Source organism: Rhodamnia argentea, chromosome 1, assembly GCF_020921035.1.
Source record: "Rhodamnia argentea isolate NSW1041297 chromosome 1, ASM2092103v1, whole genome shotgun sequence".
In the NCBI taxonomy this organism is placed as follows: domain Eukaryota; kingdom Viridiplantae; phylum Streptophyta; class Magnoliopsida; order Myrtales; family Myrtaceae; genus Rhodamnia; species Rhodamnia argentea.
In genome coordinates this window covers 28,995,829-29,010,399 of record NC_063150.1, presented here as the reverse complement: position 1 = coordinate 29,010,399, position 14,571 = coordinate 28,995,829, and the positions used below count along the sequence as shown (strand labels likewise).

General features: G+C 39.1%; 1 protein-coding gene across 8 annotated transcripts; it reads left to right on the top strand.

Annotated features, from left to right (window-relative positions):
• Positions 1-1,790: 1,790 nt before the first annotated feature.
• Positions 1,791-14,216, top strand: LOC115747766 (probable inactive DNA (cytosine-5)-methyltransferase DRM3). Of its 8 annotated transcripts, none has more exons than XM_030684046.2 (11): positions 1,791-1,971; positions 2,540-2,655; positions 2,746-2,947; positions 7,534-7,630; positions 7,916-7,974; positions 9,032-9,142; positions 9,446-9,545; positions 10,712-10,824; positions 11,531-11,633; positions 12,262-12,341; positions 12,652-14,216. In XM_030684046.2, exons 3-11 carry the CDS (start codon positions 2,825-2,827, stop codon positions 14,032-14,034), a joined length of 2,169 nt encoding a protein of 722 aa, XP_030539906.2. In that variant the 5' UTR covers positions 1,791-1,971; positions 2,540-2,655; positions 2,746-2,824; the 3' UTR covers positions 14,035-14,216. The 8 variants fall into 8 exon arrangements, with proteins under 8 accessions (XP_030539906.2, XP_048129262.1, XP_030539905.2 ...); XM_030684045.2 differs by having other exon boundaries at positions 1,793-1,971; positions 2,543-2,655; positions 2,746-2,868; XM_030684044.2 differs by having other exon boundaries at positions 1,793-1,971; positions 2,746-2,868.
• The last annotated feature ends 355 nt before the right edge of the window (positions 14,217-14,571 follow it).

The window sequence follows — 14,571 nt, the reverse complement described above, 5'->3', positions numbered from 1 at the left end:
ATGATGATGATGGTGGAAGTTGTGCGCAAGACATTTACTTTTGTAGTCGATTGTTCCCTCTCTATGAAGAAACTACTTCATTATTGTTCACTGATAATAGTGGAATCACTGTAGTAGAGTCTGGAATTCTGACCGAACACGAAGAGACACTTGGAAAACTTCTAAAATTTCAAGATAATGGCGACGAAACTCTCAAAAACCTTCTAAAAAATTGAAAACATCGACTTGTGGAGTCGTACTGAAGAATTCATAATTTTTTAAATTCAAGATGATTTGTTTTTATTTTTCGGTGACATAATATAAAGGGTAACTCTATGATCTAGTCACCGCAAATTGCAAGACCGCCGCCGTTCGTAATCTGGAGTGTCAGGTCAGAAGGAAAAATTTCAATCGTAGGATAATCTTGCAAAGATGATGACTTAACAGAAATTACTGAATATAACATTGTCAATGTTACTACTAGTCATGTTACTATTGATTAAGGAAAATGAAGGAATGATAACAAACATGGAGTTAAATTGCTGGGTAGGAAAAATCGAGATTTATGATTAATTTAGGTTGACTGCAATCTTTTAATAGAAAGTAACGAAAAATAGGAAATCAACCTTACGAGACTTTAAGGTAAATTACTGCATGCGAAGGGTGGTCACTAACTCGTCATTGCAAAGGCTCGAAGGACAATTACAAATCACAAGGGAAAAGTATTAGAAAAGTCCTAACCTATTGCATTATTGTCAATTTAATTCTAAAGTTCTTGATTGTGCCAATTTAATCTTAAACCTTTTAACCTATACTCAATTCAGTCGTTTTGACTAATTTTGACTGGGTATTGTTAATGTGAACATCGATCGGTTTATGTGGGATAGCGGGGCGCTGGCGTGGACATTTTTATAATATTTTGATAATTTTAGATTTTTTTGTTACTTTTTTTTCTCCTCTTTCTTTTGGTGGTCGGCGAGGGTGACCTTGCCGGGCCTCGCCAAATCTAGCCTTGGTAATCCCCCACGGCGCCCGGCCTCGCCGACGTATGTCCTCACCTCTCACCTCGGCGAGGACCACCCCCGTCGGCAACGGTCGTGTTGGCCATCGGAGGAAAGAGGAGAAAAAAAAAAGAAATAAGAAATAAAATATAAATTATTTAAGAATTATTAAAATATTAACAGAAAATATCCCAATCGGTGCTAGCTACGACAACAAGTTAAAAACTAAATTGACACAATTAAAAAGTTTAAAATTAAATTGACATCAATTTAATAGATTTATGACTTTTCTGATACTTTTTCCCTAATCACGATTACTACCATTTTCGACAATCTCATTATACTATCTGTCAATTATCGAGCGTTATCGTGTTCGAGGTGCGGACTTTATAGACGGATTTCATGATACGTACTTTATTTATAGACGAATTTGCTACTGCTCAGGAAGGCAAATTACTAATTACAAGCGGAAACGAGTTACGATCATCGCAGGTAAAGCTACGACTCGTAGAAGTAAAAAAATTAAATTACTACCTATATGAAGTAAGATCGACTTCGGCTTTTCTTACGAGGAGGATCCTTAATGTTCTGGTATTGCAATTGTTTCTTTTCTGACCAAAAAAAAAAAAATAAAGTAAGATCGACTTTCAAGGACCCGTGAAGTCGAAAAGACGACATTACCAGGGGGTACAACTCGCTGTCACTTTCTCTAGAGGGGTATTTTAGGAATTTCGAGAAGAATAAAGGCTCAACCAGAGCAAGTTTTTTTTTTTTTTTTAATAACCTGTTGACGGTTTCCGTGAGTTCGCTTCGCTCGTTTCGTTTCAAACGCTGACGCAACCATTTCTCGCTGCAGCTCCTCTCACTTTTCGTTCGCTCTCGCAGTTCGAGTCTCGCTTCGGCCTCAGCTCGAGACCGCCTCCCCCCAACACCGAACACCGCGACGGGCCTCCGCACCGCCCGCGCGCCGCCCTCCGTACAGAACGCTCCAGTGAAAATCGCCGGCCAGGCATGCTCCCCCGTACTTGATTTCATCTACATTCTGTAGGCGCGCGCGGCTTTCGCTGTACTTTTCCTTTGTCTGATCGTGCGTTTTCCCCCAATTCTTCGTGCTTCGGTGTGATTAGTTTATCTGTTTTTTGGCTCGATCAGCTCGGAAATAAGCTGTAATTTGCAGTTGTTCTTTTTTTTCCCCTCCTGATCGCGTTGTTGTTGTTGAGTGGAGTGTCCGTTCTTTCGTGAATTTTATGCATTGGCCTAATTAAATGAGGAGCGAACTGCTTTTCAGAAAACTCCTGCATGATGAATTTGTCGAATTAGGCATGTGATAGTTACTTTCACGATATTTGCTTGCAGCTGAATTGTTAGGATTTCCTTTTCATTTGCAATTCAAAAGTGAAATTTCTTGTTCTTGAAAAGGCTGCATTGACGTTTCAGAGCTAAATGGTGGGTTATGACTCTGTTTAAATTCCTAGCACGAGACTTGTTGTTTTGCATCTTGGAGAGTTTTTCCTTTTTTTTTTTTTTTTTTTTTTGAAATTTTGCTTTGTGTCACAAAGAAGCTAATTTTGCGGTCTCAGTTATAGGGGGTTCAAGGAGGCTCAGATTTGGTGGCTCGTGGTGATTAAGAGTATCTTTTCATTTAGGTTGCCCTCCACTGGAATACTTCAAAATGGTCAGTATCATAATTGTTTACTGGACGGTCCAACAAGAATGGTAGAGTTGAATTTTGCTCATGCTGTATGGGCTTATTAACATTTTGTAGGGCGACTTACCTAATTATGTGGATAGTACCTTTGATGATGAAGCAAACAGAGATGTAGTGCCGAAGCCTGAGATTTTGGATGTGGAGTTACCGCCACAGACCATCTATCCGAGGCATATGGGGGTACAGCCTTGCTATTACAAAAATACTTCACCCTGCACCTTTTTCATTTGCCATTTTGCTGCTGCTCATCTTTATTCTTGTACGCATTTCTAGGAATCGGTGAAATACATAAGTTTGATGGAATGTCAAACTTCTACTTGATTGTGACCATGTCTTTCTGGCTGCTGCTAATGCAGCTCCTTTCCCAAGGGATTATCAAGGTTAAAATCCTAAAACCACAATTGGCCTTCTTCTCTCCTTCCTCCTCCCACCCTCCTATAGAACTGCCCTGAGGTTGATCTCTGTCATTAAACAATATTATTAAATAAAAGTAATTATATACACAAAATAACCCCCAAAGACTACTTTACCCTTTTTATATCTCTAACACTTTCCCTCAAGCTGGAGCATAGATATTAATCATGCCCACTTTGTTACAAATATATTCTATTCTCCCATTACCCAAAGGTTTAATAAAGATGTCCGCAAGTTGTTACCGGTCCTAATATAACTGGGAAGAATCATCCACTCTGGAGCTTCTCTAGAATAAAATGATAGTCAACCTCAATGTGTTTTATTCTCTCATGAAACACATGATTGGAAGCTATATGTATTGCTGCCTTATTATCACACCATGGAGACATAGGAGCTGAATCTTTAAAGCCTAACTCTGTCAATAGCTGCTGAATCCACATTAATTCATGTCACTTGTGCCATGACTATATTTTAGGGATGTGCAACCAGTCCGGATTTATCCGAAATCCGGATTGGACTATTCGAAAAATAGGTCCGGGAACCGGTTCCCTTCAAACCGGCTTGGGAACCGGTTCTAAATTTTGGGAACCGGTTGGACCCGGGTTGGGTCTCGGTTCCAAGAACCTAGGAACCGGACCGGTTTTGGAACCGGTTTTTAACAGCTGTTAAAAAAAAAAAAAAGCTTTGCTCTTTTCACCTCCTTTGTTTTTTGTGAATTGTCATTTCTATTGCACATATTAGGAATTATTGCTTTTGGTGGATAGTGAGTTTTATTATTCATCTTTTACTTTGAATCATTTCATTGCTACTCATATTATTTTGCTAGAAAAAATGAAATAAAAAAAGAAAAATAGGTTCTCTAGTAGACCTTGGAACCGGATTGAAAAAATAGGGTAGGTTCCAAAAAAGGTTTCGGGACAAACATGGTAAGTTTCGGGTTTAAAAAATTTGGAACTAGTTATAACAGGGTCGGTTTCAAGATTTAGATCCGGAACCTACCCACCCGGCCTATGCTTACCCCTACTATATTCTTAATTAGCACTGGAACGGGCAACAACACTCTGTTTCTTACTCTTCCATGACATTAAATTTCCTTCAATCAAGGTATAGGAGCTAGTAGTTGATCTCCTATTGTCCGGAGATCCCGCCAATCAGCATGAGGGAATCTTCAACTCTACTATGACCGTGGTTTTGGGAAACAATTCCTTTCCCTGGAGCTTTCTTCAAGTATCTCAAAATTCGATTAACCGTATCCTAGTGAGATGTACGAGGGGAAGACAGAAATTGTCTTACCACACTAACTGGAAAGGCAATGTCTGCTCAAATAATTGTGAGATAATTCTATTTACCTATCGCTTTTCTATCTCTCTCTGGGTTATCTAGAGTTTCTCTTCATCATCAACTAGTTTAACTCCTTGTACCATAGGTGAATCAAGAGGCTTTGATTCCAACATACCTATCTCGGTGTGCTAATCCAGGACATAATTTTGTTGTGACGGAACAATACGTTTCTTTGTCCATGCCACCACCATTCCTAGGAAATTGTTCAACTTTCCCAAGTCCTTAGTCCGAAACCGTTGTTGAAGATAAAGTTTTAGTTCAACTATACCAACCGAGTCATGTCCGATGATGATAATATTATCAACATACACAAACAAGAACAACTTGCCTCCCCCGAATTGTTTACCAAAGAAAGAGTGATCATCTCCACATCCAGATACCTCAAACGAGAGTAAAACCTTAGAAAATCTTCCAAACCACACTCGTGAGAACCGCTTCAAACCATACAAGGACTTTTTTAACTTAGAAACTAGTCCACAAGACTCCTCTTGAGCAACAAACCTCGGAGGTTGCTCCATATACACCTCTTCATTAATAGTACCATGCAAGAAAGTGTTCTTTACATCAAGCTAAAACAAGGGCTAATTATATGTCGCAGCAAGAGAGATAAAAAAAGCGAACAGATGTAAGCTTTGCAACAAGAGAAAAGTGTCGAGATAATCAACCCTATACACTTGAGCATACACTTTCGTAACAAGTCTTGTTTTTAAGCGAGCAAGAAAATCATCGGGATTGACTTTCATGTTACACACCCATCGACAACCGATAGCGGTTTTGCACGAAGGAAGAGATATCAAGTCCCAAGTTTGATTAACCTGTAAGGCCTTTAATTCTCCTTCCATAGCTGTCTTCCACCCAAGGCTTTGTAATGCCTCAACTACGGACTTTGGCAGAGGATATTGATCAACTTGATCTTGTTGCCCCCCTAGCAACAAAGGACTGGTAAGAAGGAGACACGTAAGAGTGTGAGATATTTGCAATAGAATGTTGAGTGCAAGCACGTGTACCTTTGCGATGAGCAATAGGAAGATCAAGATCATATACAAGAAGAGGGTCAGCTAACGGTAGATATGGAGTTGAAGACAACGTAGTAGTGACAGGAGGAATTTGGGGGGGGGGGGGGGATTAGTAGCTACTCGAGGATAGCGAGTATAGACCTTGAGAGGAGGAGGTTCCTGTGCAGATATTGGTGAAATAGCTGGAGTAGTTGATTGAATGGTGGTCACATGTAAGTCTTCATCCACTTTGGAAATAGTGGCTGAAACTTCATGATAGGGAGTAGATTCAAAGAAGGAAACATCAACGGTTATAAAGTGCTTCCTCAATGATGGAGAATAATAGCAAGATCCCTTTTGAGTAGGAGAATAACCCAAAAACATACACTTGATGGCCTTGGGATCAAGTTTTGATATTCCAAGACAAAATAGACACAACAAAAAATACAAGGTGGTAAGACAAACAAAGATTGATTGGGAAACAATGTAGAAAATGGAATACCACCTGGCAAAATAGAAGAAGGCATGCGATTAATGATATAGCATGTAGTTAGGACAACATCAGACCAAAAGGCCTTAGGGACCTTGATCTCAAACAACATGGACCTAGTGATTTCCAATAAATGTCTATTCTCCCTTTTAGCTACACCATTTTGTTGTGGTGTATCAGAATAAAAAGATTCATGGATCATACCATGTGGAATCATAAAGTCAGAAAAAGGTGTAGAAAGTACTTCTTAGCGTTGTTAGAACTCAAAACTTTAATATTCCTACGAAACTGAGTATGAATTTCAGAATTAAAGGCACAAAATGTAGAAAACAATTCTGAATGACTTTTTATTAAGTACAACCAAGTGACTTAGGAATAGTCATCAACAAAAATAACAAAGTATTTAAAACCCAAATTGGAAACGACATCACAAGGAGCTAAAATATTTCAATAAATTAACAAAAAAGGAGACACCGCTCGTTTAATGAGTCGAGGTGGGTAACCAACACGATGCAATTTGCCAAGTTGACATTACTCACCCTCTAAATACTCTCACGGTTCTTTGATTGTATCATTACTATGTTTAGATCCGGTCAAGTGTATATGCTCATTCTTGCCTGTCAAAGTTAGCTTCACAATTTTCTTCCATCGTTGAAAGTTTGTACTACCCTCAAGTTTCCTATCCGTAATTCAATTGGAAGAAGAGGACACTTCCTCGGTTAGCATAGTACTCTTCTCACGATCACCCATTCTCCAATAATAATAAGAAAACTAACACAATATTTTCCTTCAAGCAACTCAACTTCAACAATTCAATGCTCCAACACAATTGAAAAATATGACATCAACAAGTCACTTCATACTAATAATCCATCACTCTAAACAACTTGCTCCCTCCTACCATCAACAATTGAATTCACCAAAATGGACTATCGAAAAGTCCATAAGACTTCACAGATCCAGTCATAAGAATATTGCCAACACTGAAAAGGATTTCATAAGTTTGGTCATGCGAATGACTTCACAAAATCAGTAACAATACCAAAAACCTAGGATCGGCCAGATTTGCGAGGATCAGCAAAAGTCACAAGGATCAGGTTTGTGGGGACCCGCAGGATCGGGGGGGCCACAGCACGTTAGCGGGGACCAGGGTCGGATGGACCAGGCGACCTGTGTCCCACGAGATGCAGTGCGAGTGGATGACCCGAGGATCACGACCCTGCTGGCGAGAAGAAGACGCTCTGGACCCTGCTGCGCAAGATGATCTGGACCAGTCGCTGACCCGAGAACCAGCAGTCGCGGATCTAAGAAGAAGACAATCTGAAACAGTGGCTAAGGACGTGAGGAGAAGGAGAAGGAGAAGGAGGAGACGATCTGCTCTGATACCATGTAAAAAGGAAAATCTTTGTATGGCATTATCCATTAATACTCAATAAATAAAAGCCCTAAAGCCCCAAAGACTACCTTACCCTTTTCATATCTCTAACAAGTTTCTGTTTTATCCACTGTATTTGTTCACTAGATCTTCTTACGTTTTCAGCTTCTTTGTTGCCTGCTACCCTTGCTATACTGGGATTCATGATTTCACTCCATTTATGGTGACAGAATGCTGGTGCAAGTTCATCTGGAAGCAATTTGAGATCGCTTGTCATCGGAATGGGCTTCAAACCATCTCTTGTTGACAAAGTAATTAGAGAAAGGGGTATGTACAGGGTCAGATTATGTAACTCTAAATCTCATGTGTAATCCTATTTGAAATTTCTTGGGTACTTGTGAGCAATGGTAAAGGATTGAGCTAACGTTCTATCAAAAAAAAAAAAAATAGAGAAAAAAGGATTTAGATACTGTGAGCATGCTACAGGCTTTTGCCTTGGATCAGTTCTTATGTCTCTTTTTTGCTCTTTTATGTATTAATGACCATGCCAGATTTGTGCTATGAATACTTATGCTGACATTTTGATGCTTGAGCATCTTCTTGGTAATATAGGTGAGAATCTGGGGGACGAGTCTGTTGACTTGATACTGGAGACTCTCATAGGATATTCGGTAAGTGACATAATATACATCTCAATGATGTGGTGTTCTTTGTAAAGCAAAGAGAAATTCGAATTGTGTTCTTTATTTTCGGAAGTTTCTAAAGCATTAGCTTTTGCTCAACGGCTTAAAACTTGATTGTTTTTTTGTCTGGCAGTTGCATTGGTTTTTTGCATCTGAATACAGTGAAATTACTTGCATATAATCAATCTCAGAGGGAGGGAGGGAGCGATTGACTTCTTTTAATTGCTTAAATTCTGTGTCGGGATTTATGAAGTGCTTGAAGGAAGATACAGCAATGATTGATTATGCTGAAAATGAGTATTTAAGGTTGGTCTTTCTGATGATGAGTGCAAAAATGAATGCCGAGGATGCCAGTTGTGAGTCGAAAAGATCTTGTGAAAGATTGATTAGACCACGTGCTTGTGTACATATGTTCACATGCATGTTTGCCGACTTTCGTTGATGCCTGGTGGCTGAAGGGCTGACAAGCGTCTGAAAATCTCTAGGATCTGCTAGTGCTAGTCCTTGTAGAAGCTCTAAAGAATGGATGAAGCATACGACATTCCCAATCTAATACCTTTTAGGCCTTGAACTTTTCCACAGAAATGGGCATGCTGGGCTCATGTTATGGACCGATAGTCTGGCCTGGCCGACCATTCGTGTCCCATCGCATGTTTGTCTATGGGATTTAGACTCTGCCCTACTGAATTACTGTGCTTGACTCAAAAGCACATGAAACTTTATGATAGCGGCACCGCCAAAAGTACATTATGAGTCAACTATACATTATTTGGAGACTTCTGGACATTAGTCCCTTCTTTTACTCAGATATCAATTTCCAGTCTCCATTGACTTGTTCAATCAGCAAGGTGATGTAAATGGAATTAAGGAAGTACTGTGTACATGACTCAATCTCAGGACTTATGAAGTCGTTGTCCATGCACTTATTTGGGTGAGAATTTTCCATTCTCTTAAGAAGAAATGTGAAAATGATGTTCATCATCTGTTCTAGAAAACTGTAGATGTTACAGCTTCTATTGAAGTTGACATGCTTTGTGTTATCTAGTGTAATCAGAAATCGAAGTCTGAATCTTCAGATTCTCTGGATAGCTTGTTTGATGATGATGATGATGCTACCAGTCATCCAGAACTTTCAACAGTTATTGAACCAAAAGAGGTAAACCATGCAGTAATAATTGGCCTCTATCTACTTCTTTTAATATGTATTGCAGAAAAATCTTTAATCGTCATCTAGAGTGGATTCTTCTGATTTTCTTTCCTTATTAATGTCATGGTTGAGTGATACAATGTAAGTCTGCTGTGGAACTGGTACTTTAAGCACTCTCAACTGTCTTGGTACTTTAGTTTGCCCTCCCATATTGTTGTGATCTGGTATGGTGATCATGGCTATGCGCCTCTATTCATGATATTCACATTTTTAGATAGAATTTGCTTTAACTCTGTTATTGCTTTCATGCAGGAATCTGTCTTTGTAGGAGGAGTCTATGATGAAAAAAGGGCATCCTTGCAAATGATGCATTTCTCTGCAAAGGATATTGATTTTGCATTTGCTAGGCTTGGTGTGTAAAATTTCCTCAAAGTCTTGTGGTCGCTTTATGTTTTCTTTCTTGTGCTGTTTATTCGACGTCATGATATTGCTGTCTCAATGTGAAAAAGAAATATTCACTTTTCAGGTTCTTCTTGATGTCAGTGCATTAGAAGTTAATGTTGTGCTATGGATGAGGGCAAATAAGTGCTAAACATTTTAAGTTGGTCAATTGAGTCCTAAGCATTTAATTTTGGTCAGTTTAGTCCTAAACCTTTTTGGAAAATTTTCATTCCCAGACAAATTGACCAATATTAAACTTGCAGAACTCAATTTACCAAAATTGGACAATTATGGGTCAATTAGCTGAGGGGAAAAACGTCTAGGACTTCTGCCGCACTTTCCCATTGTTCAATATTAGTGCACCTATCGATGGTTTAATTGAAGTCCCTGTCAAGAAGAAATAAAACAACTTCAATATCTATTTTTGCGTGAACCTTTATATTTCATAGATACTGTATGTATCTATATCCTGTGTACCCCCACACAAGCACACCCAGGATGCGCACGCAATGCACCTGTATGTGTGGCACATGCCCACTGTATCTGAAGCTTACCCTCACACCAAAAGTATACTGGAAATAAGATCCAATGAACACAATTTTTGTGGTCTAAAGTGTGAAAAAGGATTATACCTTTTTTGGAGGACTGTAATTTGGTGTCCTCTGCCATGGAGATTACAAGCGATTGTTAACCTGAGTCAGAAGGGACGATGATGCTAGTGTATCTGTAAACAAAATTCTAGAATTCAACTCTTTTCAGACATGGATGTCGCCTTTCCCCTATGTTTGCATTATGCACCATTTAACTCTTGGATCTTTGAAATTTGTGGCACTTCCTAGATGGTTTATCAATAAAAAGCTTGTCATCAGCACTTAAATTAGTTCTCAGCTAATGTGATGCTAATTTGACGAACACTTTTTCTCTTTCAATCATATTCATTTACCATTTCACATACACGTTCAAGGTAAGTTTCCAGATATATGACATCCTTGAGCATTTTCTGCTTATAGATGTTCTTGTATGCAGCTTGCCTGACAATTGGACAGTTTCTGTAGGAAGTAATGACACTTGTCTTCTTATATTTCCTGGTCCTTTGTTATTTTCTTGTTTAGATAACTTCTTTCTTGGTTTTGATAGGTGAAAATGCAACCGTCGATGAGATGGTGGACTTCATTGTTGCTGCCCAAATAACTGAAAAGTTTAGAAAGGACACAACTGATAGAACCAATAACAGTGAAGCTAATATTGAGATGAAGGTTTTATGCAAGATTAAATGCCCAGTGTATTCATTAAGATATATACAATATAGATTACGTTGTCTGACAGCTCAGGGTTATGGAAAAAAAAATGGTCGTTCAACATGATAATTGACTTTGGGTCGAGAGTTCGAATTTTGATACTCTTTTGTGAACATTTCTGAAATAAGTTTGTGGAAGGAAAAGTTGTTTCAACAGTAGGAAATTGCTTTTCATGGTTCTTATGCCATATAGTTATCAATATTTTATGTAATGCTTATGGCGAAGATTAGCGAATGTGCTTGGTGCAACAAGGACCTCCGCAAGCATTATTCTTGTCCCTTTAAAGCTGTATTGAGTACTCTACATCCTCTCCCCCTAAACAGCAAAGAGTTCAACATTGTTGTGCACACTGACACATACAATGCACTCTTTAAGTGCTGTGCTTGGCCCTGTTAGTCGTATATTCAATAGATTTATGCTGCTGTATATGGTTATATTTAGTATCATAATGCCCAACTTCAAACCAAATCAATTGCGATTATGATGGCATCATGTTGTTATTGAACCATGTAGAAACCACCAGTTGGAATTTAGAGATTTAAAGCTGCAGATCTAGGTGTCTTTATCACATTCAACATGTCTGACATAGTTAGTACAGTTTTTCTTTTTCCTAGGCATTGATTGGTGCTTCTTTAATATATATTTTTTTTTTTTGCAGGAGAGTAATGATGAGAAATTGTTCAGGATTATGGATAAGACACTAAGGTTGCTTGAAATGGGTTTCTCTGAGAATGAAGTGTCATCTGCATTTGAGAGATTTGGTGAGCATTTTGTGAATGATGTGTATGAAAGTATTGAAGTAAATAGTAAGGTGATGATAAACATGTTTAATTTGGAAAAAAAGGTTTTGAAAAAAGCTCTCTCAATGCTTTGACATGCGAGTATAGTGTAGGTGGAAATTGAAAGATCTGTTGTAACTCATAACTAGTGATTGGGATCCATGGGCTTCTCTTAAATCTGGCCTGAGTCTGAATTTTATGCTAGACCAAAATTTGGATGTCACTTTCATGGGCACATCTTATTTATCAGCGTATGAGTTCTCTCCCTGGACTCGGGTAGTGTGAAGTATCCAGAACCATGGGCACTAAAAGCACAATTCTGTATCTTTTTCCCCCTGGAGCCTATTTACTGACACTTTGCTTTAGTCTTCCAATCCAAGATTGGATAACCATTTTGTCTGGCCCTTGTGGGAGCAAAATGTTTCAATACTTTTCTTCTTTCCTTTTAGATTACACCAGATGCAATATTGAGGAGGTTAATGTTTTTGTTGTTAGCCAGCTGGTATCTGATCCTGTTGAATGTTGATGTATCAATCAAACCGACTTTTAAATTGGCTGTCATATGTCACCCATATGCATGCTAACCATTGAGACATCTTCCTCCTTTCAGGTACGGAAGTTTCAATTGATGAACTTGCTGAGTCGATTCTTGCTGGTCCACTTGCTGGAAAGTTTGTTCAGAAAGATAAGGTGATTTGATTCTCTCATGATCATTTTATTTTGTTTAAATTTACCCCCTTGTTTGGACGAATGAACAGAAAGATTCTGTCTTTTAAATGTTCATCATGCAGTTAAGTAGATCACAACTTTCTTAACTTTGGATTTGTAAATCTTGCCTTTTATTTTCACTAGAGCATGTTTAGAATTGTGTTTATGAGGGGAGGACAATGTATCGATTCTTGGATTCTGAACATCACTTGGTCACTGACATGCCAATGGAAACTTGTATTATTGATCTGTTCTGAAATTTGAGCTCACTGTTTTTGTTTGTTTTGTGCAGTATTCTTCTTCTTGTGTCCGTGAAAATTACAGGCACATCACAAAGAATGAAGAATATCATGATATAGAGATGAAGAATCATGTGAGAAGCAACTCACATGGTCTCACAACTGTAAAAACCGAGGATTTTGGTGCAGATGCCTCATCACAGTCTAGTAATCTCAACAGGGATGGTCTTCAAGGAAAGAGGCCGAAAGAAGAGAATTTTGATGACTTTCCAGATGTTGAATCTAACTTTAGGCAATTTGACTTTGAGGACATTCGTAAGGGGAAAAGGCCAAAGCGGGAGTCTACTGATGATTCTAGCTCTTGCCTCAGATCTACATGGTTGGAAGGAAAAGCCGCCACTGGAATGATCACGAAGAAATCATTCGGATTGAATCCTTCCAAAGGTCTTAATCAAGTGGTAGCGAAACCTCCATTTTTTTTCTATGGGAGTGTCGTCAACCTTTCTCAGGAGTCTTGGGCCAAAATTTCTCAGTTCTTGTACGCACTTGAGCCTGAATTTGTGAATAGTCAGTACTTTTCCGCATTGACTAGGAAGGAAGGCTACGTGCACAACCTTCCAACTGAAAATAGATTCCATATCCTACCCAAGCCGCCAATGACCATCGAGGATGCAATACCCCATACAAAAAGATGGTGGCCATCATGGGATACGCGGAAACAGTTGAGCTGCATTAATCCTGAAACAAGTGGCCTGTCGCCTTTGTGCGATAGACTTGGTAGAATTCTGACAGATTCGCGTGGGTTGCTTTCATCTGAACAGCAAAGGGATATCCTTCATCATTGTCGATCACGAAACCTTATTTGGATTGGTCAATACAAACTGGCACCTGTAGAGCCTCGACATTTGGAATCCATCCTTGGCTACCCGCTAAATCATACTCACTTCGATGACATTAACTTAAATGAGAGACTAGAATCTTTGAGGCACTGTATCCAGACAGATGTGTTAGGGTATCATCTATCAGTGTTAAAGTCAATGTTCCCTGATGGACTGACTGTGCTATCCTTTTTCAGTGGAATCGGTGGAGCTGAGGTAGCTTTGCATCGGCTTGGCATCCGTTTGAAAGGTGTAGTCTCCATAGAGACCTCTGAAACAAGACGTAGAATTCTAAAGCGATGGTGGTGTAATACTGAGCAAACTGGGGAATTGATGCAGATTGACGACATACAGAGGCTGACCACTAGCAAGCTTGAGAACTTGTTTGCTAAGTTTGGAGGTTTTGACCTCCTCATTTGTCAGAACCCATGCATTCTCTCTACTAGTCAGAAGTCGGCTGCAGATGGCGAGAATTTACCAGGTTTCGATTTCTCATTGTTTTATGAGTTTGTCCGTATCCTGCAACGGGTAAGGAGTATGATGGAAAGAAATAGGTGATCTAGTTTTATTGATCAGTGTAGATTTCTCTTCACAAATTGCGACTACCAATGTTGTAGTTGTTTTCAGATGCCTGACATTTATACTTTTCGACCAATGTGGAAGATTAGGCTGAACTATCTCATCAACAATATGCAGCTCAATTTGCTAATATTTATCAGATGAGTTGATTCTTCTGCTAACATTGTAGAACTTGACCAATCGTAGAATGAGATCGTGTCCATACTTGTGTCATCTTGTCGTCCATGTTGTGTGCAAGTTGGATGGGGTTCAGTGTTGGGAATTTCTGTGAGGCTACAATTTTTTTTAGCCCATATTATGTAAGGCTAGATGTGGCCTTGGCTTTTCTTTTCCTCCAGATTTCTGGTCTTATAATTGACAGAGGCCAGTTGCCAATGTGAAGTTCCCTGGCAATTCTTGCATAGACTTGGGTCTGCGACCGGATTAATCACAATCATTGAACATTATTGAGCATGTGATATAGCAGTCTAGGCAAAATTTATCCCATTCCCCTCCAACTTTCCTTCTTTTCTGACA

What these genes read in the sequence shown, in the direction of transcription:
- LOC115747766 (XM_030684045.2), top strand. An exon ending in AGACTCTCATAGGATATTCG is followed by an intron (nt 7,975 to 9,031) that starts GTAAGTGACATA and finishes TGTGTTATCTAG; the next exon opens with TGTAATCAGAAATCGAAGTC. An exon ending in AGTTTGTTCAGAAAGATAAG is followed by an intron (nt 12,342 to 12,651) that starts GTGATTTGATTC and finishes TGTTTTGTGCAG; the next exon opens with TATTCTTCTTCTTGTGTCCG.